The 27,694-nt window shown below is 41.8% G+C and overlaps 1 protein-coding gene and 1 long non-coding RNA gene across 3 annotated transcripts in view; both read left to right on the top strand.

Moving 5' to 3' along the window:
- The first annotated feature begins 693 nt into the window (after window positions 1-693).
- The window catches only part of LOC134980516 (uncharacterized), a 59,911-nt gene continuing 32,910 nt past the window's right edge, over window positions 694-27,694 (top strand). The window contains exons 1-2 of the long non-coding RNA XR_010190422.1: window positions 694-893; window positions 2,297-2,455. This is a non-coding gene — a long non-coding RNA (uncharacterized LOC134980516). The remainder of the gene's footprint in view (window positions 894-2,296; window positions 2,456-27,694) is intronic.
- Window positions 18,506-26,198, top strand: LOC134980514 (putative nuclease HARBI1). 2 transcript variants are annotated; one of them, XM_063947363.1, is made up of 9 exons: window positions 18,506-18,586; window positions 21,074-21,180; window positions 21,263-21,369; window positions 21,735-21,757; window positions 22,480-22,594; window positions 22,678-23,050; window positions 23,307-23,381; window positions 24,407-24,944; window positions 26,046-26,198. In XM_063947363.1, the coding sequence occupies exons 4-8, from the start codon at window positions 21,740-21,742 to the stop codon at window positions 24,426-24,428; spliced, it is 603 nt and encodes a 200-aa protein (XP_063803433.1). In that variant the 5' UTR covers window positions 18,506-18,586; window positions 21,074-21,180; window positions 21,263-21,369; window positions 21,735-21,739; the 3' UTR covers window positions 24,429-24,944; window positions 26,046-26,198. The 2 variants fall into 2 exon arrangements, with proteins under 2 accessions (XP_063803433.1, XP_063803432.1); XM_063947362.1 differs by lacking the exons at window positions 18,506-18,586; window positions 21,074-21,180; window positions 21,263-21,369; window positions 21,735-21,757 and having other exon boundaries at window positions 21,771-22,594.

A 27,694-nucleotide genomic window follows, 5' to 3' on the forward strand; every position in this document is an offset into this window, starting at 1 on the left:
AAGGATTTGAATTGCGTCATTTTAACCCCGCCTCCTTCCCGCGGACCCGCAAATTTCATAATGTGGGCGGGGCTTGATGATGTCACAGCCCGGCCACGCCCCCGGAAATCTCCTGCAGCGTCTCCTCTCCAGGCTTCTCCCGGAGAGGAGACATTCAAAGTAGGTGAGTATGAAACAGGCACAAAGGTGACTTTTTGTCAGCCATCTTTCCCCGGCTACAACACGCCCTTAATGTACTACACTACATGGATAAATGTGAAAGCACACTAATAAAAAAAGCTGCAAGAAGCAAAAATGCTCAAACTGGCAATTACGTCAAAAATCTGAATGAACTCCACAGTGCAGAGTGACGTTCTCGGCAAGACTCGAAGATAACATGGCTGAAACTTTAGCTTGTTCTGCTGTGATTCACCCAAATTTCTGCTACAACTTCACACAATTCTAGCAGTGTCATGTGGTAATGCCTGGCTAAAAGCATTCTAATGAAAAGTGCACTTTATGTTATGAACATATTCTGCCTGCATTTTTCTGCTGACACCCCACACTGGGGAGGGGGGTAATTTCTAGTGGCCCATTTGCTCACTATGTGGAACGAACACCAAGCAGGGGACCCACATCTGTTTTATGACTTTAAAGTACTTGTACTAATACCCATGTGATAAAAATAGAAAGTAATTCCATTTCTCTTCACCTCTTCACTGCCACAGGGGCCTAATACATTAATGGATTCAACAAAGTGCAGGAGTAGAATATTTTGTAAAGAGAAGAAGTGAATGGGGAACATTTCATGCTGGGAAACTGGATAGTAATTGAAATAATGAAGATACCACAGCAGTACAGTACTTGTTTGAGAAAACTGGATTGCAGAGGAGATGGACAGAACATGCTGCTGTGTAAGTGGAATTCTCATTGCTATAAACTCATTTTCTGCGCTTGTTGCCTTAATATCAACACTGCAACTTCCTCTCAAATCACTAACAATATGAGAAATTTTATAACTCTGATCTAAAAATATTAAATACAAGCAGACTACAGTGGCAAACACAGGATTTAGTCAGGGGGGTTTCCTCTGTGGTGTGTGTATATACTATGTATGTATGTATGTATGTATGTATGTATGTATGCAGTGGCGTAAGTTTGTCCCAGTTGCCGGGAGGCAAGATATATATTGGTGCCCCCCTACTTCCTATATTAAGATAAATATATGTATGTATGTGTGCGTGTGTTCTGAAAAACATTTATATACTGTATTTATACATTTAATTGTCTTTTATTTTAAATCACACATTTCTTAGCAGTCATACTCAGGATTAGAACCCATGACCTGTTACACTAACAGCAGACACTTTACTGATGGAGCTATGAAAATTCTAACTATATGAAGTAGAAGTTACGTGTAATTGTCAGAGAAGTAACTTCATATAGTTAAAATTGTCATATTTCCTATACAGGAGCAAACAGCTTCATCAGTAAAGTGACTGATTCCAGTGTAATAGGTCGTGGTTTCTAATCCTGGGTATGACACTTGCAAAATGTGTATATTCAGTATAATAAAGAGGGTGTGATTTGTAAGGTTCAGGGACTAGTGAGGAAGTCGGACACTGAAAAGACAGCGGCAGCTATCAATTAACTTAATTCAATGGTGTCACGGAATGGGAGGAGAGGTGCCCCCCTTCAGAGCAGGAGCCCGGTGGCAGATGACTCCGTTGCCTCCCAGAGTTCTGCCTCTGTATGTATGTATGTATACAATATATATATATATATATATATACACTGTATATATATATATATATATATATATATATACACATACATATATACACACACACGCAGGATGAGTATCCCTTATCCAAAATTCAAAATCCCAAATTTGTGGGTCCCCTAGTAAGATAATAACATAAATATTATGTATATTATTTATAAATATATATATTTATAGATAATGTATATAATACACATGTCATTATCTTAGTAGGGGACCCAAAAATGTGGGATTTTGGATAAGGGATACTCAACCTGTATATATATATATATATATATATATATACAGGTTGAGTATCCCTTATCCAAAATCCCACATTTTTGGGGATATTTTTATATATATATATATATATATATATATTGTTCTAGTGGTAAATCAGTTGCGCCTTCAGTGTTTGTGAATAGTTCATTACAAATCCTTAGACGACAGTTAAAATATGCGTACCAGACATACTTAGAACAGTCGCCTTATATAAAGTGTCTTTGCGTCGGGGTATCCCTTACTCGTACTGACTCTCCATTTCAATCCGTCCAGATGTTGGTGTGGAGTTTGTACGTATATACAAGACAATGTATCAGTGAACCCCTGAGGAAGTCCCAGAGATGAACTAAGGGACGAAACGCGTTGGACACCTTCCGGCACTCCGCTCCTATCTGAGGAAATAACAGATAAGCTCATATGCATTTTTAAATTGTACGAGTCCATCTATATGTTTTTCTGTCACTTTGTGTATTATTAAAATGTTTTTTAAATGATACTACACTATCAGAGGCTTTTTCCTTCCCGCATGGGACTTTTTTAAGGCACATAAGTCTGATGACGGAATGACGGCAGCATCATTCAATTTAGTGCAATTCTATATGTAAGTGCTTCGTATAAATATACCTTTTTTGATCTCCTCTGAATCACTGAGATATACGGTGTTGCACCCTTAATAAATGGTATCTAAGCACATTACCTAAGAAAAAAAAGGGGGCTAGCACACTGTCAGCAATATATTTGCATTTATTTTATTTCATCCATATTTATTTGAACAAGCACTTAGAGCATTTTTCTGCACACATTCACTTTAATTGCAATTTTTGCACAAAGCAGCACTTTGTCACTTTCTAAGAGCAGCTTACTGATACATTGTCTTGCATATACGTACAAACTCCACACCAACATCTGGAGGGATTGAAATGGAGAGTCAGTACAAGTAAGGGATACCCCGACGCAAAGACACTTTATATAAGGCGACTGTTCTAAGTATGTCTGGTACGCATATTTTAACTGTCATCTAAGGATTTGTAATGAACTATTCACAAACACTGAAGGCGCAACTGATTTACCACTAGAACAATTTTGAAAACTAAGTTCCCCTGGGAATTGGACTTTTTTTAAATCTGGTTGCGACACCATTTGAGTTGGGAGTGTTCACTAATTTATCTATTGTTTCTCTTTAATGTGTAATCTACCATTTGGGGGTATCTGGTTTTAGAGTATCTGGGTTGTAGCGCCATTTGCACCTTTTTGTACACAATAAATATATATATATATATATATATATATATATAAAACAACAGGGGAATCCTGGAAAACATTGAACTATAGAATATAACTAAACACATCTATAGAAAGATTTATATATATATATATATATATATATATATATATATATATATAGAGCAAAAGATACGAGGCGGCACTCAGAGACTTTAAATTCAGAGATATATTTGTGCATATGGTGCAAAAGGTCACATCAACGTTTCGGGGACCTAGTCCCCTTCTTCAGGATAGCAGCAGTGCAAAACAAGAGTGTTTAAATAAGGTTAGAAACACTTACCCCTTGACCCCATACAGTCACGCGCTTCAGCGTCTCCCTCTGGCCGCCCGATCTGGACTTCCGCCTGGCTCCCCAAGCGCCTCAGCGGGACCGGAAGTAACGTCGCGGGAGCGAGCTGCGTCACCATAGTAACCGATCCCGTGACGTCACTTCCGGTCCCGCTGAGGCGCTTGGGGAGCCGGGCGGAAGTCCAGATCGGGCGGCCCGAGGGAGACGCTGAAGCGCGTGACTGTATGGGGCCAGGGGGTAAGTGTTTCTAACCTTACTTAAACACTCTTGTTTTGCACTGCTGTTATCCTGAAGAAGGGGACTAGGTCCCCGAAACGTTGATGTGACCATTTGCACCATTTGCACAAATATATCTCTGAATTTAAAGTCTCTGAGTGCCGCCTCATATCTTTTGCTGTCTACTACCCGGTCCCCGGCTGGGGAGGGCACCAGAGCAGCATCAGTCCAGCCTTGGACTCCGTGGAGTGGCGGAGCAGCTGCATTTACTATGTATATATATATATATATATATATATATATATATATATATTGATAATATGCTGATCCGGCACTCTGTGCAACAATGCAACTGCCTGGGTGCCCTCCTTGAAATAATGCAGTTTCAATGCCTTTCCCACCTGTGGCTCTGGTGTGTCTGGAGAAGGACGAGAGGCGGCACTCCAAGGACTTAAAAAGATTTTTATGTGCAAAACATGGCAATAAAGTGCAAAAACAAAGCTAAAAAAACATGGAGATCTTACGACGTTTCAAGGCTACAAGCCTTTTCCTCAGGTAAGGTAACCCATGTGGAATGTGATGTGCAAAAAGCAAGAACCAAACGTACCAAGTGAAACACTCACCTTATAAAGCAGAGCAGAGACAGGTGTTCCTAGCGTCTGTGTCCGGGACTTCCGGGTGCGACGCCCGGCGGCGCATAGCTGACGTGTGCGTTGCTAAGCAACGAAGCGCAAACAGGCGCCGGGGAGACCCATCCGATCTGTGAAAGAATGTAAACAAAGATCGTCACGTGTTGTGATAGACGGAATGTATGACACCCAGAGGGTGAATAGTGAATGAAAGTGTAGTGCTATTAAAAGCATATAGAGAAATGGAGGTTACTGATGCTCAGCTGAGTGCTCAGATACAATATATAAAGAAGTAAAAGCCCGAATCGTGGCTGTTACAGCATATGCAGCAAGGGAATAAAGTGCATACATGGTGACAAATGGTACAATAAAACAAAATAAGCTGGCCAACGGTGATGGGCAATTAGAATGGATCCCAGCTGGGTTGCTGCACCCCGACACAAGGGGGGGGGAGGGGGGGTTATTTAGAGGGGCAGAAAAAGGGGTGAGGGGAAACAAAAAAGGGGGGAGGGGGGAATTGCAGGAAGAGGTGGGGAAGGAAAGAGAGGAAGGGGGGGGGGGGAAGGAGGGGAGGGGGAGGAAGAGGAACGGGGATGGAGGAAAGAGTAATAGAACCGGGACCGACTGGTAGCAGGATACAATTTATAGAAAAACATTCCAAGTGAATTTTTCATTAAGTCCCTTTGGTGATAGTGTATCCAAAAGGAAGATCCACTTGGATTCGCATCTGGATAATGCTGTGTGGCGGTCGCCCCCTCTCACAGGACTCGGAATGTGGTCAATGATCTTATATCTCAGGCTGGACAGTGGATAGCCCTTTAATTTGAAGTGGCGTGCAACCGGTTGGTCCACGGGCTTGCCATCAAGTGATGCCTTGATGGCAGATCTATGCAACGCCATCCTGTCCCTAAGGTTTCTAATTGTCTGTCCATGGGCAAATTATGGTGTATACAATGAATGATGTCGTACATGTAACCACGTGTCTAATTTTATATTGCTTGCCTGTGTGTGGGTTGTTGAAATGATGACCTGTTTCCAGATATTTGCATGTCGTGCAGGATGCACATCGGTAGCATCCTGGTTTTTTTACTTGCGTGGAAGCATTCACAATTGGGATGATATTTGTTTTCACTAGAAGGTCCCTGAGATTGGGTCCCCTCTTGTAACTGGGCATCAGGGAGGTGTTTTTGAAACAAGGTAGATCTTTATCACCAGACACAATAGGCCATAAGCCTTTAGAGGCTCGAGGAAGGACTTTACTAGCTGTTGAAAACCGGGTGACAAATGGGATCCGAGATTGTAATGGCTGTTGTGGGACTTTGTAGAGCAATTGTTCTCTAGGAACCTTGAGAACTTCATCCTTGGCCTGCTTGAGCTCACGTAACTTATAGCCTCTATGGGCAAATTTTTGGATCATATGGTCCAAGGTCATAACTAGAGTGGCACGGTCACTCGAAATTCGTGCTGCCCGAAGCATTTGTGATCTAGGTAAACCACGTTTAAGTGCAGGGGGGTGACAACTACTATGGTGTAGAAGCGTGTTGCGGTCCGTGGGCTTTGAAAATAATTTGGTGTGAATGCAGTTATCTTTGATCTCAATGGTGACGTCCAAGTAATTAATACTTGTGGAGCTAATCTGATACGTAAATTTGATAGGTGAATTTGCTGTGTTGATGTGTTCAATGAGAGTGATAAGTTCCTGTTCTGTACCAGTCCAAAGAATTAACAGATCGTCTATGTATCGTGTGTAAAGTGCTATTTTGTTGACCGTCTCCGTTGATGAGAAGAAGAATTCCTCCTCTTGTTGAAACATATATACATTGGCGAACGATGGGGCCACTGAGGACCCCATCGCACACCCAGTTGTTTGAATGAAGTACTGTTCATTATGCATGAAATAATTTTGTTTTAAGGTTTTGGACAATAATGTCAGAAACAAAGGGATGGGAATAGCATCAAAATGGTGTCGAAACAAAAACAATTCCATGGCTGCTAAACCACTGTCGTGAGGGATCACCGTGTAGAGATTTTTGACGTCCAAGGTACATAACAGCATATTAGTTGGTGTTGTTTTGATGTAGTTCAATTTATTGAGAAGTTGTGTGGTATCCTTCAGGAACGTAGGTTGTTCCATAATATATGGCTGAATTAGCTGATCTAAAAACTGTGAAATTGGTTGGAGTAAAGACCCCCTGGCTGAAATGATCGGTCTAGGGGGCGGGTCCACAGGATTTTTGTGAAGTTTAGGAATTGTATATAACACTGGAGTGATAGGGAAAGGGGTAAGTAGTGACTTGTACATTTTATTGTCCAAGTGTCCAGCTTGGTGGGCTTCCAAAAGCACAGCATCCAGATCACGTTTGAATCCCTCCGTGGGGTTCTGGGACAACAGGTGGTAAGTGGTCGGGTCCTGTAAAAGAAGGTCAATGTTGGAAATATATTTTGTGGAATCCTGTATAACAATGCCGCCCCCCTTGTCGGTGGGGCGGAAGATGACATCCCGGTACTGTGACAGATCTTGTAAAGCTTTATGTTCTGCTCTGGTCAAGTTAGAGTGAACTGTGGGTTGAGCTGCATGGAATTTGGTAACTGCTGTATCAAGCAGGCGATTAAAAGTCTTTAATGAAGCATTCGACGAAACAGGGTCAAACGACGTTTTTTTGTGCACAGTAGGGGTTTTGTAGACAGGCATATTGGTGTGTTGGTGTTGAAAGAATTCCTTGATTTTCAGAGACCTATGTAACCCATACAGATCAATCTTCTAATCAAGGTCCCGGTGGGGGTGGGTGGGGACAAAGGATAATCCTTTGTTTAACACATTTAATTCAAGGGGTGAAAAGGTACGGGATGATAGATTGAACGTTACTTCCTCCCTCTGTTGATGGGAGGCTTGGAAGATCCTTTGATTTTGGCCCCCACGTCGCGTTCTTCCTGGTCGCGCATGTCGACTTTTGACCGTGTGGCCCTGGCTAAAGGGACCGTCCGTGTTATCTGAGGGTCTTCCGAGTCTGTGACTAAAAAATCGCTGTCACTATTCGACTGTGACCGGTTCCTCCTAAATGATGGAGTTCTATCTTTCCAAGAAATGCGAGATCTAGCGCGGGATGGTAGATCTGTGCCATTGAGCCACCGATACACCCTCTGTTCTTCATAATCAGATTGGACAGTTGTAAGTTTCTTCTGTTTGAATTTCAACAGGTCTTGTCTATAGGTGTTACACTGTTGTTCCAACCGGTCCCATTGTGCCTGAAGTCTCTTATCTTCAAGTTGAGGTTTAAATTTTAAGGTGGCTGCCGCAAGTTTAGATCTGGTATCAGTTAGAATAGTGCGTGCCTCGTCAATGACCAGTAACATCAGGTCTGAGCTACACTTGTTGAGAATGGATATCCATTTGCGGCAAAAATCTGCGCTATTACGGCCAATAGTTGGCATATTTCTAATCCTGAAGCCGCGTGGGATCATTTTAGCTCGGAAATAGTCCGATAAGGATGTTCCATGTAGGAGGTAGTCGGTCTCCTTATTACGTAATTTAAGGAGGATCTGGAAGATCTCATCAGTAGAAGATGGTTCTGGTTGAACGTTAAGGTCAGTGCCAAACAGGATCTGTGAAGCTTGTTCTTCATTGTAACTGAGTGTCTCTGCCAGATGTTGTTTAAGTTCAATGAATGACAGAGATCCCGAAGCAGTGGGAGATGTCATAGCAACCGATGAGGAGATCCAGACTAGGGCCCAAAACTCGCTGCTGAGACAGCTTCAGCTAAGGCAACAAAGGAGTGGACTCACTGATTGGTTCAGTAAATGCAAAAAAAGGTGTGCAAAAATAAAAAGCAAAAGAAATCCTTCTGTAGTTACCCTGCATAGAGTGTAACTGGGGTGCCTTGATACGTAGGGAACAAAGCCAATTCCCAATAGAATATTGATAATATGCTGATCCGGCACTCTGTGCAACAATGCAACTGCCTGGGTGCCCTCCTTGAAATAATGCAGTTTCAATGCCTTTCCCACCTGTGGCTCAGGTGTGTCTGGAGAAGGACGAGAGGCGGCACTCCAAGGACTTAAAAAGATTTTTATGTGCAAAACATGGCAATAAAGTGCAAAAACAAAGCTAAAAAAACATGGAGATCTTACGACGTTTCAAGGCTACAAGCCTTTTCCTCAGGTAAGGTAACCCATGTGGAATGTGATGTGCAAAAAGCAAGAACCAAACGTACCAAGTGAAACACTCACCTTATAAAGCAGAGCAGAGACAGGTGTTCCCAGCGTCTGTGTCCGGGACTTCCGGGTGCGACGCCCGGCGGCGCATAGCTGACGTGTGCGTTGCTAAGCAACGAAGCGCAAACAGGCGCCGGGGAGACCCGTCCGATCTGTGAAAGAATGTAAACAAAGATCGTCACGTGTTGTGATAGACGGAATGTATGACACCCAGAGGGTGAATAGTGAATGAAAGTGTAGTGCTATTAAAAGCATATAGAGAAATGGAGGTTACTGATGCTCAGCTGAGTGCTCAGATACAATATATAAAGAAGTAAAAGCCCGAATCGTGGCTGTTACAGCATATGCAGCAAGGGAATAAAGTGCATACATGGTGACAAATGGTACAATAAAACAAAATAAGCTGGCCAACGGTGATGGGCAATTAGAATGGATCCCAGCTGGGTTGCTGCACCCCGACACAAGGGGGGGTTATTTAGAGGGGCAGAAGAAGGGGTGAGGGGAAACAAAAAAGGGGGGAGGGGGGAATTGCAGGAAGAGGTGGGGAAGGAAAAAGAGGAAGGGGGGGGGGAAAGGAGGGGAGGGGGAGGAAGAGGAACGGGGATGGAGGAAAGCGTAATAGAACCGGGACCGACTGGTAGCAGGATACAATTTATAGAAAAACATTCCAAGTGAATTTTTCATTAAGTCCCTTTGGTGATAGTGTATCCAAAAGGAAGATCCACTTGGATTCGCATCTGGATAATGCTGTGTGGCGGTCGCCCCCTCTCACAGGACTCGGAATGTGGTCAATGATCTTATATCTCAGGCTGGATAGTGGATGGCCCTTTAATTTGAAGTGGCGTGTAACCGGTTGGTCCACGGGCTTGCCATCAAGTGATGCCTTGATGGCAGATCTATGCAACGCCATCCTGTCCCTAAGGTTTCTAATTGTCTGTCCAACGTATAGTAAGCCACATGGGCAAATTATGGAGTATACAATGAATGATGTCGTACATGTAACCACGTGTCTAATTTTATATTGCTTGCCTGTGTGTGGGTTGTTGAAATGATGACCTGTTTCCAGATATTTGCATGTCGTGCAGGATGCACATCGGTAGCATCCTGGTTTTTTTACTTGCGTGGAAGCATTCACAATTGGGATGATATTTGTTTTCACTAGAAGGTCCCTGAGATTGGGTCCCCTCTTGTAACTGGGCATCAGGGAGGTGTTTTTGAAACAAGGTAGATCTTTATCACCAGACACAATAGGCCATAAGCCTTTAGAGGCTCGAGGAAGGACTTTACTAGCTGTTGAAAACCGGGTGACAAATGGGATCCGAGATTGTAATGGCTGTTGTGGGACTTTGTAGAGCAATTGTTCTCTAGGAACCTTGAGAACTTCATCCTTGGCCTGCTTGAGCTCACGTAACTTATAGCCTCTATGGGCAAATTTTTGGATCATATGGTCCAAGGTCATAACTAGAGTGGCACGGTCACTCGAAATTCGTGCTGCCCGAAGCATTTGTGATCTAGGTAAACCACGTTTAAGTGCAGGGGGGTGACAACTACTATGGTGTAGAAGCGTGTTGCGGTCCGTGGGCTTTGAAAATAATTTGGTGTGAATGCAGTTATCTTTGATCTCAATGGTGACGTCCAAGTAATTAATACTTGTGGAGCTAATCTGATACGTAAATTTGATAGGTGAATTTGCTGTGTTGATGTGTTCAATGAGAGTGATAAGTTCCTGTTCTGTACCAGTCCAAAGAATTAACAGATCGTCTATGTATCGTGTGTAAAGTGCTATTTTGTTGACCGTCTCCGTTGATGAGAAGAAGAATTCCTCCTCTTGTTGAAACATATATACATTGGCGAACGATGGGGCCACTGAGGACCCCATCGCACACCCAGTTGTTTGAATGAAGTACTGTTCATTATGCATGAAATAATTTTGTTTTAAGGTTTTGGACAATAATGTCAGAAACAAAGGGATGGGAATAGCATCAAAATGGTGTCGAAACAAAAACAATTCCATGGCTGCTAAACCACTGTCGTGAGGGATCACCGTGTAGAGATTTTTGACGTCCAAGGTACATAACAGCATATTAGTTGGTGTTGTTTTGATGTAGTTCAATTTATTGAGAAGTTGTGTGGTATCCTTCAGGAACGTAGGTTGTTCCATAATATATGGCTGAATTAGCTGATCTAAAAACTGTGAAATTGGTTGGAGTAAAGACCCCCTGGCTGAAATGATCGGTCTAGGGGGCGGGTCCACAGGATTTTTGTGAAGTTTAGGAATTGTATATAACACTGGAGTGATAGGGAAAGGGGTAAGTAGTGACTTGTACATTTTATTGTCCAAGTGTCCAGCTTGGTGGGCTTCCAAAAGCACAGCATCCAGATCACGTTTGAATCCCTCCGTGGGGTTCTGGGACAACAGGTGGTAAGTGGTCGGGTCCTGTAAAAGAAGGTCAATGTTGGAAATATATTTTGTGGAATCCTGTATAACAATGCCGCCCCCCTTGTCGGCGGGGCGGAAGATGACATCCCGGTACTGTGACAGATCTTGTAAAGCTTTATGTTCTGCTCTGGTCAAGTTAGAGTGAACTGTGGGTTGAGCTGCATGGAATTTGGTAACTGCTGTATCAAGCAGGCGATTAAAAGTCTTTAATGAAGCATTCGACGAAACAGGGTCAAACGACGTTTTTCTGTGCACAGTAGGGGTTTTGTAGACCGGCATATTGGTGTGTTGGTGTTGAAAGAATTCCTTGATTTTCAGAGACCTATGTAACCCATACAGATCAATCTTCCAATCAAGGTCCCGGTGGGGGTGGGTGGGGACAAAGGATAATCCTTTGTTTAACACATTTAATTCAAGGGGTGAAAAGGTACGGGATGATAGATTGAACGTTACTTCCTCCCTCTGTTGATGGGAGGCTTGGAAGATCCTTTGAAGGAATTCTTTGAATGAAAAATTCACTTGGAATGTTTTTCTATAAATTGTATCCTGCCACCAGTCGGTCCCGGTTCTATTACTCTTTCCTCCATCCCCATTCCTCTTCCTCCCCCTCCCCTCCTTTCCCCCCCCCTTCCTCTCTTTCCTTCCCCACCTCTTCCTGCAATTCCCCCCTCCCCCCTTTTTTGTTTCCCCTCACCCCTTTTTCTGCCCCTCTAAATAACCCCCCCTCCCCCCACCCCCCCACCCCACCCCCTTGTGTTGGGGTGCAGCAACCCAGCTGGGATCCATTCTAATTGCCCATCACCGTTGGCCAGCTTATTTTGTTTTATTGTACCATTTGTCACCATGTATGCACTTTATTCCCTTGCTGCATATGCTGTAACAGCCACGATTCGGGCTTTTACTTCTTTATATATTGTATCTGAGCACTCAGCTGAGCATCAGTAACCTCCATTTCTCTATATGCTTTTAATAGCACTACACTTTTATTCACTATTCACCCTCTGGGTGTCATACATTCCGTCTATCACAACACGTGACGATCTTTGTTTACATTCTTTCACAGATCGGACGGGTCTCCCCGGCGCCTGTTTGCGCTTTGTTGCTTAGCAACGCACACGTCAGCTATGCGCCGCCGGGCGTCGCACCCGGAAGTCCCGGACACAGACGCTGGGAACACCTGTCTCTGCTCTGCTTTATAAGGTGAGTGTTTCACTTGGTACGTTTGGTTCTTGCTTTTTGCACATCACATTCCACATGGGTTTCCTTACCTGAGGAAAAGGCTTGTAGCCTTGAAACGTCGTAAGATCTCCATGTTTTTTTAGCTTTGTTTTTGCACTTTATTGCCATGTTTTGCACATAAAAATCTTTTTAAGTCCTTGGAGTGCCGCCTCTCGTCCTTCTCCAGACACACCTGAGCCACAGGTGGGAAAGGCATTGAAACTATATATATATATATATATATATATATACATATATATTTATATGTAGTGTTTATTTAAAATTATACATATATAAATTGACACACACACACACACACACACACACACACATATATGAATACAAAAAAGGTCCAGCACCACATGTGACGGTAAAGAGTCCTACGCAGAAAGTCCAAACTTTGACAAAAAACACTCCCTGATTAAGGGCGTCAGCCAATTCCTAGAGTTTCAGCATTGGTGAGATGCTTTAGGGTTTTGGATATATTGTAGAGTACTAGGGGTTCGGCGACCAACAGTGTTTTTACAAACTTATACTTATAGGAAGATGCAATAGATTATAAAAATATGTATATATAAATGGAACAGTAAAAAGAGATTTCTTTTGGGGCGTTAAAAAATTACAAATTTATTTTAAGGACAGACAATGGTATATATATATATATATATATATATATATATATATATATTTACAAATGAGTGAATCAGTGCGCTTGTCAAATTTATACGTAATATCTCACTGTAAAAAGTGCAATCTGCAGTCCAGAATAAATAAATCAAATGACCAGTCCAGTAAGTAAGTTTTGTTCAACTAGTTCAAGGTTTGATTAATCAAAAAGTCCACACTCTCCCTGTTTTAACGGGTGGCTGCTCAGTTCTTCAAAATGTGCCACTAGGTATTCGTGGCCCAAAGCGGAAATCTGAAAGTAGAGGAAGAAACAACAGAGCGCCTATAGTGTAGTATCCTTTAGTGAAATTTTTGTCACACGCAAGAATAATATTGCGTACCGGATTACGGCTTGACACAGTGCCTGTCGATCCCCTGGTCTTTTGAGTCCAATCTTCTGTCGGAGTCTATATAGAGCCAGGAGACAAAGAATCGCTATATGGCGTAGTAATTACTCAGTAAGTGGGGTCAGGTTTAGTATGTCACATAAGCTTACATGTGTACCAGATAAAGCAATGATTCGTGCATATCAGTATTGGTGTGTAATATCTTGGTCCTTCTCAAAGGGATGTGGTCATAGGATAGCCTTAGGACAATATATCAGAGCTTCAGTCACCACTTTATAAAGAAACTGATTTATTAAGTGAACAAAAAGGTATACAAAAAATAAATAAATGAATAGCTTAGCTTAATTGACAAAAATGTCGGCTGGGGTAGATCAGCAAATCAGCAGGTAACTCTCCCAGTGGGTCAGCAAATCAGCAAATCAGCAAGTCACTCTCAACGCGGTTAACAGATTACTGAAATGGTTACTGCAGACAGGCTTGACAAGCAGTTCCTCTATGTCCGCAATGTCTGTCAATAGAGAGTGATAGAATCTCCTGATGAAGCCCCAAAACGGGCGAAACGCGTTGAGAGTGACTTGCTGATTTGCTGACCCACTGGGAGAGTTACCTGCTGATTTGCTGATCTACCCCAGCCGACATTTTTGTCAATTAAGCTAAGCTATTCATTTATTTATTTTTTGTATACCTTTTTGTTCACTTAATAAATCAGTTTCTTTATAAAGTGGTGACTGAAGCTCTGATATATTGTCCTAAGGCTATCCTATGACCACATCCCTTTGAGAAGGACCAAGATATTACACACCAATACTGATATGCACGAATCATTGCTTTATCTGGTACGCATGTAAGCTTATGTGACATACTAAACCTGACCCCACTTACTGAGTAATTACTACGCCATATAGCGATTCTTTGTCTCCTGGCTCTATATAGACTCCGACAGAAGATTGGACTCAAAAGACCAGGGGATCGACAGGCACTGTGTCAAGCCGTAATCCGGTACGCAATATTATTCTTGCGTGTGACAAAAATTTCACTAAAGGATACTACACTATAGGCGCTCTGTTGTTTCTTCCTCTACTTTCATATATATATATATATATAAACGTAAAAAAATTGTATAAAAAACATAAACACATATCTTTGTAGGACTTTATATAAAAATATCTACAAGGTGGGACTATGCAGTGCAGGTATAGAAAATAAAAATAGAGAAGGTTAAAAATATGTATACACCTACATAAAACAGGAGGATAATAGCTTCTTTAAAAAATCTTTCACCAATGCTAATTGGTTAATACGAAAATAGATTGCAGGTCGGTGATACACTATAAAATATATATCACAGAGCATTAAAAGGTATCATAGATTTATAAAGATAGCTTATCTTAGTAAGGAGGGTCAAGACAGGAGTGCCCAATGTGTTTCGTCAGTCTGACTTCATCAAGGTGTCCCCTCGATGAAGTCAGACTGACGAAACGCGTTGATATATATTTTATAGTGTATATGTAGTGTATTTTAGAGTGTATATTGTTTTAATCCAGTTTAGTCCAAAAGGCTGCTCCGAACTAGTTGGCTGAGTAAGCTAAGTGACAGTGAGGTAAGGCCTAGCAGCAAAAACACAATAAAAGAAGAATTAAAAAAAGGGTTATTGATTAACTGATTATTGCAGGCAACAGTATCGTCTACATTATCCATATTGATGAATTCAGCATACACAAATTGTAAAATTAAAAAGTGATATTTTTTTACTTTTTTCCTCAAATTACAACTCACAGTGCTTATATTTATTATGTTAACAATAAAATAATAAAAAAAATTGATTGATTGATTGTGGTAGGCATTAGCAACTGTATGGTCCACTAGAGAAGACACTGATGTGAATGAACTTTTCTCTGTGAGGCTTATCAGCAAAAGACAATAAAAGAGTAAGACAGTCACTAATGCCCCCAAAAATGTAGCCCATAATAAAAAAGAGATACATATAACCAATAAAAATATTTATACAAAAAAGACCATCCCTAATGTCCTCCAAAATGACAACCCATAATGAAAATAGAGCTACATATAACCAATAAAAATAAAAATAAAATATATATATATATATATATATACAGGTTGAGTATCCCATATCCAAATATTCAGAAATACGGAATATTCCGAAATACGGACTTTTTTGAGTGATAGTGTGATAGTGAAACCTTTGTTTTCTGATGGCTCAATGTACACAAACTTTGTTTAATACACAAAGTTATTAAAAATATTGTATTAAATGACCTTCAGGCTGTGTGTATAAGGTGTATATGAAACATAAATGAATTGTGTGAATGTACACACACTTTGTTTAATACACATAAAGTTATAAAAAATATTGGCAAAAATAACCTTCAGGCTGTGTGTATAAGGTGTATATGAAACATAAATGCATTCTGTGCTTATATTTAGGTCCCATCACCATGATATCTCAATATGGTATGCAATTATTCCAAAATACGGAAAAATCCGATATCCAAAATACCTCTGGTCCCAAGCATTTTGGATAAGGGATACTCAACCTGTATATATATATGCCAAAAAGACCACACCTAATGCCCCCCAAATTAAATCCCACGTTGAAAAGAAAAGTGGTGCAAGATATTTGATATTAGAAAGGATATGCATGGTTTAACAGACCAAGCACTTCAGCGACAGGGACTAACACTTTTATGGTTGACGTGCTCGGTTTTTTTGGGCCCTACAATCACTAATGAGGAGGTTGATGATGAAGGTGTTGATTACATTATTAATTAGTGTAAAATAAATTTAATGAATTTGTCGGAAATTATGTAAATGATGGAGGAAGTGCCTAGATGGCTAAAATCCCTACCTCTACTAACTTTGGCCTCACAAAATGGAGCAGATGTCTTCACAAATGGCAAGATGTCTTCACGGGCAAGAACTGCAGCCACTGGTGGCTGACTTAAATAAACAACATCAACTTTCTCATCTTCAGGGTCAGCTAGTGGCAGTACCCGAATTAGTGCACCGCGTCCCCTCGCATGGCTCGCTTCACTCGCCATGTTTTGGGCAAGGTGCCTCGCTCCGCTACCGCTTCGCTCGGCACAGATTACCGTTCCAATCATAGTCCACGTGGATCGTTAAGTATGAAAAGGTTAAAAAAAAAGAAAAAAATTGTGAAAAACTCATGTCGACCTATTGACTTGTCGACCTAGAACATGTTGACCTAAAGACCCTGTTGACCTAGATACCCTGTCGACTTAGTTACTGTCGACCAATAGTGGTCGACCTAGACATTGTCGACCTAGTTACTTTTTTTTTCTTTACCTTTTTTTTCTTTACCACTGTATATTGTTTTTGTTATTTTAGCTGCCCTGACTGATATTCTCTATGCCCTTGAGCATCAGCTTTAGGTGACGTTGAAAGACTAGTATCGTCATCGTGATTGCTTGCAGAAGCTGCAGTGTTAGTATTTGCTAGCTGCTCCTGCTCTTCTCTCAACTGATCCATTTTGATAAACACACTCAAGTTGTACAACTACAGTTTAATAGTATTATTTATTTAGTTGAACTTTTTTTTCAAAACGCACCACTATTTGCGGAGTCACAGTACTTGCATGTTATAGTAACATAGTAACATAGTAGGTGAGGTTGAAAAAAGACTATTAGTCCATTGAGTTCAACCTGAATTGTATTGCATTCCCTATTCCAGGGGTTCTCAAACTCGGTCCTCAGGGGCGCACACAGTGCATGTTTTGCAGGTCTCCTCACAGAATCACAAGTGAAATAATTAGCTCCACCTGTGGACCTTTTAAAATGTGTCTGTGAGTAATTAATACACCTGTGCACTTGCTGGGTTACCTGCAAAACATGCACTGTGTGGGGTCCTGAGGACCGAGTTTGAGAACCCCTGCCCTATTGTATTTAGAATAAAGGCTATATCCTTGTATATCTTTTTCCATTAGAAATTTGTCTAACCCATTTTTAAACGCATTGACTGCATCCGCCATTACAACCTTCTCTCTGGCAGTGTATTCTATATTGGTATTGCCCTTACAGTGAAGAATCCTTTCCTGCGCTGAGTACTAAAATTTCCTCTCCTCAAGCCTTAGCGGGTGTCCTCGCGTTTTGTGTAGAGGTCTTTTATTAAACAACTCACATGATAGCTACGCATATTCCCCGTTTATATATTTGTAAATATTAACCAAATCTCCTGTTAGTCATCTCATTTCTGGTGTAAACATAGCTAATCTAGAAAGCCTCTCCTCATAGTCCAGTGTCTCCAACCCCTTAATCAATTTTGTAGCTCGCCTCTGAACCTTTTCAAGTCCTAATTAGAGATACATAGGCCCTCATTCCGAGTTGTTCGCAGAGAGTCATCGCATCGCAAATGTGCAAAAACTAACTGCGCATGCGCAAAAGCGTAAATACGCATGCACGAGCACAGCCGTACGACACTGGTGCAAAAATACCTAAAAAAATACCACACGTTACTCACAAACGAAAACGCGGAGTGGCGGAGGTGTGGCGGAGGCGAGACTTCGCAATGCTCCGACATGGGCATGAAAGTGGGCGTACAGTGTGGGAGTATGTAACTCGCAATGGGCGTGTTTTTCACAAGAAAACATTGTCGCTGTTAAAACTAACATAGGAATCCGTAGCAATCTTCACGCAGCAGCCGAGTAGGTCTGCAGTTACTCTGCATTTGCGAAGTACTGATACAAGTGTGTATGCACTAATTAGCAGTTAATTGGAGAGCACATTCATCTGTTGGCCAATTACTTGTTAAATACTGCTCAGATGAAAGTTAGCAAACAACAATTGTCAAAACCCACATTATATGTTTATTCTAATCACATATAAATCTCACACACTGCCAAATAAGGTTGTTATTTGTGTTCAAGTTGGTGTGTAAACATTTTTGTAAAGGGCAGGTTTTAATGTGTGTAAGAGTACCAAATGCAAACAAGTGAAATTAAACAAAATGTAAATAAAAAGCAGCAACATTTAACCTAAATAAACAGAGACCCACATAATGCAGCATACACTTGTTGACCATAGAAAAAAACAAAAAAGTGTTGTGTCAGTTTAATTAATATGGACATTAAAGTGTTGTGCAAGGCATACCTGTAGTATTTTTGAAGATGCAATTGTTTTATAAATTGCAGATTGTTCCCTCGTTCCACAATTGTCTATATGCTTACCTAATCTTCCTGGAACTAAGAATTACCTAATGCATTACCTTGAATAAAGTACTCAATTTTTGGTAAAGTATTAATTTTTTATTACTGTAGTAATATATTTTTAAATCAAAACAACATGGCTACACGTGAGTCTCACAGGCAGAGATGGACCAAGCAGCAAGCAGATGCCACTGACACAAATGATATAGCAGAACTCAGTACTCTGCAAAATTCAGCTTCTGACAAAATTATAAATTTAAGTAAAAATAAAAGATATTACACACCCTGCCACACAAAAATTTGGACCCAACTGAGAAAGAATTAGGATCCACCACACAGACACATCAATACATAGCACACTAGTAAGAGGAAGATGGCTCTGGTGTTTCTGAAAAAAAGCTCACAGGCTACAATACCTCCAAACATTAATAATACATTTCACTAAGAGGGAGTTATCCATTCTGGCCACACAAGCCAACTCCAAAATAACATAGAGGCAACATGAAAAACATGGGTGCTGCCCATCTGGAGAGACATCACTTTCTTTTTTTTCTCCCCGCCTGAGGCTGTTCTTCTTGGCTTGGTCTGCGGAGCGACCTTCGTTGGGCCTGCCCAGTGGGCTGTTCTTCCTGGGCAGGGGCAGGGGAGGGAGCCAATGTGGGTGGCTCTCTGCCACTGTGGGCAAGGGAGACAGCGATGGCCTGGAGCCCTTGCAAGATGTTAGTTGCAAGACTTTGGAATGAGGAGGCAAGTTGTTCTTGTCCCTGCCTGATCTCTGCCAGACCTTGGCAGAGTTGAGCAACACCTTGCTCAACACTGGTTCGGTGCTCAGTGAGCCGGACAGCTATCTGGCTTATCTCCCAGATGACCCCGTCTTGAAACGCATTTAGGCTCTCACCATACCTAGCTATTTCAAGCAGGATCTCCGGGATAGCAGAGGGTTGGGTGGGGGGGCCAGTAGGAACCTGCAGAGGTGGGATTTGTGGGCCCACACGGCCAGACCCACTAGGTCCCTCCACCTCAGCCTCAGCCACATAACCTTCCTGTGACTCAAACTGATCACCCCCCTGTGCTGTGTTTTGTGGCAAGCAAATAGAAGAATGTGTGGGAAAACAGTACAATAAAGAATTAGTTATTTTTTATAAAATACAGTTTAAATTGCAGACAAATAAGTGTGTAAACTTACCTGGCAAGTCATGTTCCGTCAGGATCTCAGGCAGGTCCGTGTCCATATTAGACACCCCTTGGCCCTCCTCATAACTGACACAGGGCATTGCCATCTCCTCCAAGTCTGTAAACTCCACAGCGACAGCTGGTCCTCCACCTGTAGCCCTTGAGGCATTCCACTCCGCAGACCTCTTTGCCTTCAGGCGGGATTTGAAGTCGGCCCAACTACATATGTTTGGGGAAATAGGGGCAAAGTAGAGTATTATTATTTCTGGAAAAAAATATATAGGACACATGTTCTGCTTTTGTTTGCGAAACATAACATCACATGTAACTACATTTTTAAGACTACTTAGCACAGAGAATGGACTGGCAAGATGCACTTACCGTCGTCTAACTTCCTGTGATGTTCTGACGACAGAGCCAACTTCATTCACAGAATGTGTGATGTCCCTCCAGATGCGATCTTTCGTAGCAGCACCCATGTTTTTGGGTCCTCTATGTATTTTGGACATGGCCTGCATGACCAAAACACGCAACTCCCTCTTAGTGAATGCTGGCTGTCTTTTTTTACGTCTGGCGGTAGCCTGTGAGCTTTCCTCCTGTTGCTCCTCACCATCTTCCTCGTCACTAGCAGCTTCTGTCTGTTGTGCTTGTGTGGCTAATGATGATTCTCCCTCAGTTTGGCCAGTATGTGTGTGTGGCAGGGTATCCCCACTTAATTGTTGGGGCTCAGAAGCTGACATTTCCCGAGTACTGGATCCTGCCTCTTCAGAATCCGCAGAGGCGGATTCCATCATTCGTCTCTGGCACTCTATGCGTTTTTTCGCCAATGCCATCTGCTGCTGCATAATGCGGTCCATCTCTGCTGCTAATTCCTCACGAGTAGCCATGTTGGAGATGACGTCTGTACGCCCAGGTGTGTGGCGATTTATACCTACGTGCGGCGCGTTCATTCACACAGGTGTACAGTATGCTAATCTTGCTACTGATTGTACTGCTTATTTAAGGGCCTGGTTTGCACGCTGTGAGTGTATTGGTGATGAATGGAGTTTCTGTTTCTGTCTCGTGCGAGAAGGTGCTCTTTTGGACTTTGCAGAGTGAGTAATTTTAGCATTGTCAAGCATACAGTTTTCTGTTTTTTAGCTTTTAGCATATACACCGTATTGCGTATTTTTGGCGAAGTTCCATTTGTGAGTAGTCGTGCAATCGTCTTGTTGTTAAATGCAAGTATGTTTGTTGGTGCAATGCAGGTGTTTTTCTGTTTTTGTTAGAATATCTGTTTTTATTTTTTCATTTTTGTTTTTCGTTTTAATTTTTTGGCCTAACCTGTACTTTAGTGTTTCTGTTTTGTGAACTAATTTAAAAATGTTGCTCTTAGTCTCATTTTGTGTCTCTTGTAGGTGTATTTTTTCGGGAGAAGTGATCCTACTTTATTTTCTGCCCAACTTTTCCTTTAGTATTTGGGCCAGTTTCTTGACCAAATCAACTGTGTTATTTTGAGGAGCAGGTAAGTCCCCTAGGCCTGTGTTTGTGTCTGTTTGTGCTAATGGTCTCTATGTGGTCTTAGTCTCATTTTGTGTCTCTTGTAGGTGTATTTTTTCGGGAGAAGTGATCCTACTTTATTTTCTGCCCAACTTTTCCTTTAGTATTTGGGCCAGTTTCTTGACCAAATCAACTGTGTTATTTTGAGGAGCAGGTAAGTCCCCTAGGCCTGTGTGTTGTGGAGTATGTGTGTGGTCAAAGTGTTTTTCTTATGTTTGTCATCACTAATTGTTAAGAAATTAATTTTTATTTTCCGGATTGATCAGCAAAGTAGTCCTGTTCTTGCCTGTAATAGCTACTAAAGGACTCAATTTTGTGTTGAATGTAGTTTAGATTTATAACATAATTATCATTAGTTATTCTTAGGTTTTGGAAATTATTTTGATGCTCTTATTATGTGTATGTTTGGTTGGTTTACACATTGTGTTTTTTTTTTTTTAACCTATGTTTGATCATACCTTTTAATTTGTGTTTTCCCTTTTTTTTCTCAATTTATAATTGGTCCGTAATTGAATCCAGAAAAAATGTCGTATGCTCCTGCAGTAAGTTTACACCCAGAAAATTTCATTTGGATTAAGGTTGTACATTTGATTTATAAAATTGTCTTATTCTCAATATTATTACCTTTATTTTAAGTTGGTGATGTCGGTCTTTGTGGCTGCTGAAGCCCTCCCACCCCAACCCACGGAAGCACTCCCACCCCAACCGCCTGCCCACCAACCACAACCGGCTCCTCATCAACCAAGGCAACGGAGGCTTGCTAGGCCACCAATTTTCCGCACCCATGTCCTACTTTTTGGGATGCCAGATGATGTTGTTGTGCGTAGATACAGGCTGCCACCACATCTAATCCTAGACACTCTCTCCATAATAGAGAGTGATCTGGAGTCTTCAATTCGGTATCCTACAGCAATACCACCATTGACACAATTCCTTGCTGTGTTACATTTTGTGGCCACAGGGTCATGTTGTTGGAGACCTGGTTGGCATGTCGCAGGGCCAGTTCAGTAAGGTCCTGCGGCATGTCAGCCAGGCTTTCATAAAGCGTGTGAAGCAATTTATTGCTATGCCTCTGGATGATGGTGCCCTAGATGTGGTGAAGCGGCAATTTGAGGAAGGTGGTAGTCGCTTCCCACATGTTATTGGGGTTGTGGATGGCACACATGTAGCTATTGTGCCACCAAGACATAATGAAGAAATTTATAGAAACAGGAAACTGTTTCATTCTCTGAATGTAATGGTTGTTTGTGGGCCATCCCTCCAGATCGTTTCCCTGAATGCCAAGTTCCCTGGAAACGTGCATGATGCTTATGTCATTAGACAATCAGGGATATGGCACAGATTAAGATCAAGTCAACGAGCAGACATGTGGTTATTGGGTGAGTTGGCCAATATAATTTCCTGCCATTTTTTATCAATTTTAGGAATATTCTCTTTCTAAATTTTTCTTCTCCTCAAACAGGAGACCGTGGATATCCTTGCACCCCCTGGCTCATGACTCCTTACCGTAATCCCAGGCCAGGACCACAGACGGCATTTAACTCCGCGCTTACTGCCACTAGACAGCTGGTGGAGCGCACAATTGGGGTCCTTAAAGGCCGTTTTCGTGTGCTCCACCGCACTGGTGGCGACATCATGTATTCGCCGGAGATGGCAAGTAAAATAGTGGTCCTGTGCGCTATACTACATAACATCGCGGTAAGGAGTAGCGTAGAGCTTCCTCACACTGAGGAATTGCCTGATGAGGAGCCAGGGGTTGTCCGTCGATTCGGTGGGGGGAGTGTTTCACGGAGGGGAAGCCAAGTCAGGGCAAGCATTGTTGGAGAATATTTCAGGTATAGTGTTTTTTTATTTACTTGTCGAATTTATTACAAAACACTGTATGCTTATTCTCATTTTGTTCCAATGTAATTTGGGTTGGTATTGTAAGGTCATTGTGTAATTATTCGGTTGTGTGGGAATATCTAATTATGTTTTTTAAAAATAACCTTAAACAGGTTAAGCTTACAATGTTTTTTTTTTAATCTAATAATGTGATGTTGCTAAATAGTGTCCTTATTTGTTTTCTTTCATCTAATCCTGTTTTTAAAGAAAAAAAACACAAACAAATGAAAATAAATGTTGGCCACTTTGTGACTGTGCAGCTGAATTATCACACAAAATGTGGTGAGTACACAGAGTTTTGTTTGTTTGTTTTTCAAAGTGTGTGTGTGTGTGTGTGTGTGTGTGTCCGTGTTTGTGTGGGTGTTTTAGTTGTGGGTTGTGTGTAAATTTTTTGTTTAATTTTTCCTCTTCCACGACTACGTATTTCCGCTCGAGCGAACTTACCACTCTGCTCTTCACAGCATTGCAAACATCAATAAAGTTTATTGTAATGACAGCATAGATTTTAGACCAATCACATGCTAACACACACTATAAATATATGCCCAAATAAGGAAAACGCCATTGCCATGATGCGTGCAGCACCTTTCACCAGGCGGGAGCTCTGCGTCCTGGTTGCGGTGATGGACCGCCGCGTAGGCTGTGTAGGGCAATTTATCCCCAATCGGGTTAAGCGCGAGGCCTACGCGGAGGTCCGCCACCGACTCAGGACTCGCGTCCGCAGCAGGCGGACCATCATCCAGCTGGAACGCAGATGGAGTGATCTGCGCAGGAGGACTCCGGAGCTTTTGGCGGAGATCCGCCAGCAAAATCCGCCAGCTGCGTGCACGCAGTAAGTTACATTACATTATTATTCAAAACTGTGCAAATTTACACTAAGTGGTATCTGTAATTGCAACACTGACTTAACTAGTTATCAAAATATGACAGTGTGTGTGGTTAGGGCAAACAGTACTGACTGTAGAAAAGTTAGTCAAACAAGTGCATGTTGTTCAAAATTGCTACACAGGCTGGAAACTGTACCACATAACTTGATCAGTGGGGTCAAAATAATAAGGTGGCTTGAATATTGATATGGTGATGTTGCCTATAACAATCATTATGAGTCAATGGAATAGATTATGTAATGAGCATCACAAAAGTAATGTAGAATCAGATTGTTTGCTATGGACAACATCAACAGATTTTTACTTTAAAAAAAAAATGTTAGCCCTGTGTCTTTTACATGGGACAGAACAGTGTAATAGCCAAATGTTGTTTGGAAAAATTGACATGCTACACAAAATAACATACATATATCATTCTAGGTCAACCACAATGGCAAGCTGATGCAGGGAGGCAACAACAGGGCCCTTCTCAGCCCCCCTCCCCTTCTCAGTCCCCCTCCCTTCTCAGTCCCCCTCCCCTTCCCAATCCCCCTCCCCTTCCCAGTCCCCCTCAGCTTCCCAGTCCCCCTCAGCTTCCCACTCCCCCTCAGCTTCCCACTCCCCCTCAGCTTCCCACTCCCCCTCAGCTTCCCACTACCCTTCTCAGCCCACCTCTACTTATCCTTCTGTGCCCCCTTCTCCTCCTTACCAGTCCCCTTCTCCTTCTCCTTCAAAATCCCCTTCTCAGCCCCCCTCAACCTCGATTGGCCAAACATTCTCTCCGCCCCCTCGCCCTCACAATCAGACCCACCCTCAGAATAAACATCCCCAATCCCTCCTCCTTCCCCCATCCCTCCTCCTTCTCCCATTCAGCCTCCTTCCCCCATCCAGCCTCCTTCCCCCATCCAGCTGCCATCACCACCCAGCGAATGGGCAGAAGAAGCCCCTGATGGGCTAAGTGACAATGTTGCCGAGGAAAGTAAGTGTTTTTAAAATGTTCAAATAATGATTACCTACTTACACTTACAATGTCAAAACATGCCCTGTTGTACTGTTGGAAATGTGCTACCAAGACTAAAAATTAGAGATATTATTCATGGTGTACATGTTGCATTGATTTTTTTAAGTGTCATTTTATGTACTGTTTATGTGTGCAATGTTTTGTGTGTTCACTCTAGGTCGACACTCATTAGTTCAACAGGGTTGCCAGGACAACTTGCTTTATATGTGCTCAGTTTTGAGGCTAACATTTCTACCTGAGTGGAGTTCTCTTTAACATGGGATGTTGCCCATAGCAACCAATAACATTATACTTGTAATTTGTAAGTCCGCTTTTACAAGATAATGGGGGTAATTCCAAGTTGATCGCAGCAGGATTTTTGATAGCAATTGGGCAAAACCATGTGCACTGCAGGGGAGGCAGATGTAACATGTGCAGAGAGAGTTAAATTTGGGTGGGTTATTTTATTTCTGTGCAGGGTAAATACATGCTGCTTTACTTTTACACTGCCAATTAGATTGCAGAATGAACACACCCCACCAAAATCTAACTCTCTCTGCACATGTTACATCTGCCTCCACTGCAGTGCACATGGTTTTGCCCAATTGCTAACAAAAAACCTGCTGCGATCAACTTGGAATTACCCCCAATATGTCTAATTTGATTGGTTGCTATGGTCAACGTCCCATCTTAAATAGAACTCCCGTAGTAGTTAATGTACCCCATGGTGTGGTACACTTTCTTGTAAAAAACAAATAAACATTGCTGAGCAGGCTTGTGTGTTGTTCTGCTACTGATTTATCCTTAAAACAGCCATGATGTAGTCACTTAGGCATTAAAGCAGGCCTGTCCAAACTGCGGCCCTCCAGCTGCAGAGAAACTACACATGCCAGCATGCCCTGACACAGTTTTGCATTCTGTGACCCCAAAACTGTGTCAAGGCATGCTGGTATGTGTAGTTTCACAACAGCTGGAGGACCTCAGTTTGGACAGGCTTGCATTAAATTGTGCTTTGTGCCCTGCTTGTATAATAGGTAATGTGAGTAAGTTATTAATGTTTTCTTTGACTCTTCTTTTCAGATGCTGCTATTGGAGATCCCAGCACTTTGCCAGCACTTTTAGGGCGGCTGAAAGCCCATTTAAGGGAAGTCATAGCAGACATAGAGGCAATAGAAAATGTCCTCTGATGATTTTTTGAGAATTTTGTTAAAAGTTTATTTACTAAAAAAAAAATATAAAAAGAACAAAAAAATAAAATTTGTTGAAGTTAAGTGGGTGTTGTGTTTATTTATGCTATAAAGGAACAGCACATTGGCTTGCAGAAATTGGTGACCTTAAACAGTTCACACATCTTACTTAAGATTAAAAACTTAAAAATAAAACACAAAATTTAAAAAATACAAAACCCGTTAGGAGGTTATGGTTTCTAAATACATGAAAAGACATTTATTCACACACTACACATATACACAATACTTCAAACATTTGCATTAGAGCGTGAAAAATTCCCATATCTATATTTGTAAATTTACCACAACAATGTTTCTGGCCAATTATGGCTACAAAGTGTTCTTCTGGTATTCTTTGGAGACTTAATTGGTCAGGACCATTGACATTAATTACACTAATTGGGGTCGTAATTGAGGAGGGCTTGTGGACTTTTAACAGAAAGGTGTAATTCCACTGAATAGGAAAAAAAACCATTGTGGTGCGTTTGTCCGCAAATGTGTGCACTTTTAACATGGATGTGTAAATATACTAAAACTTAGTATTCTTACGATGAAGTATGTGTTTATGCGATAGTTTCGCATTGCTGCGATGGTTTCGCATTGCTGCGATGTCATTTGACGTACGCCCACTTTGTGTAATACTGCGTACGAATGAGCAAAAATACGTTGGGGGCGGATGTTCGCAATTTTACTACATTAACGCAACTTTGTGAATATGTTGTGCGAACGAAAAACTTAGCGACCAACTCGGAATGACCTCCATTGTATGTATGCGGCAGGCGCTTTTCGTCTTTTGTGTTTTGGTTATGGTGCCATGCTGGTGTTTTGGATCTGGATTGGTTTTGCCAAAACCACCCTTTCGTGTTTTGGTTTTGGTTTTGAATCTGGATGATTTTGGGGGGTAATTTTGATCCTACGGTATTATTAACCTCAATAGCATTAATTTCCACTCATTTCCAGACTATTCTGAACACCTCACAATATTGTTTTTAGGCCAATAGGTTGCACTGAGGTGGCTGTATGACTAAGCCAAGTGACACAAGTGAGCGGCACAAACACCTGGCCCATCTAGGTGTGGCACTGCAGTGTCAGACAGGATGGCACTTTAAAAAACTAGGCCTCAAACAGCACATCATGCAAAGAAGAAAAAGAGGTGCAATGAGGTAACTGGATGACTAAGCTAAGTGACACAAGTGTGCGGCACAAACACCTGGCCCATCTAGGAGTGGTACTGCAATGGCGGCAGGATGGCACTTAAATAAACTAGGCCCCAAACAGCACATCATGCAAAGTAGAAAAAGAGGTTCAATGAGGTAGCTGTATGACTAAGCTAAGCGACACAAGTGTGCGGCACAAACAACATGAGACGTGCTGGAATTTGCCCAGATGTAATACACGCACAATATTGGTGGCACAGAACAGCGTACCCGTAAACCACACACACACACATGGCAAAGCCTGTAAAATTAATTTGGATAATAATAATAACAACCCTTTTAT

Source organism: Pseudophryne corroboree, chromosome 12, assembly GCF_028390025.1.
Source record: "Pseudophryne corroboree isolate aPseCor3 chromosome 12, aPseCor3.hap2, whole genome shotgun sequence".
Classification (NCBI taxonomy): Eukaryota; Metazoa; Chordata; class Amphibia; order Anura; family Myobatrachidae; genus Pseudophryne; species Pseudophryne corroboree.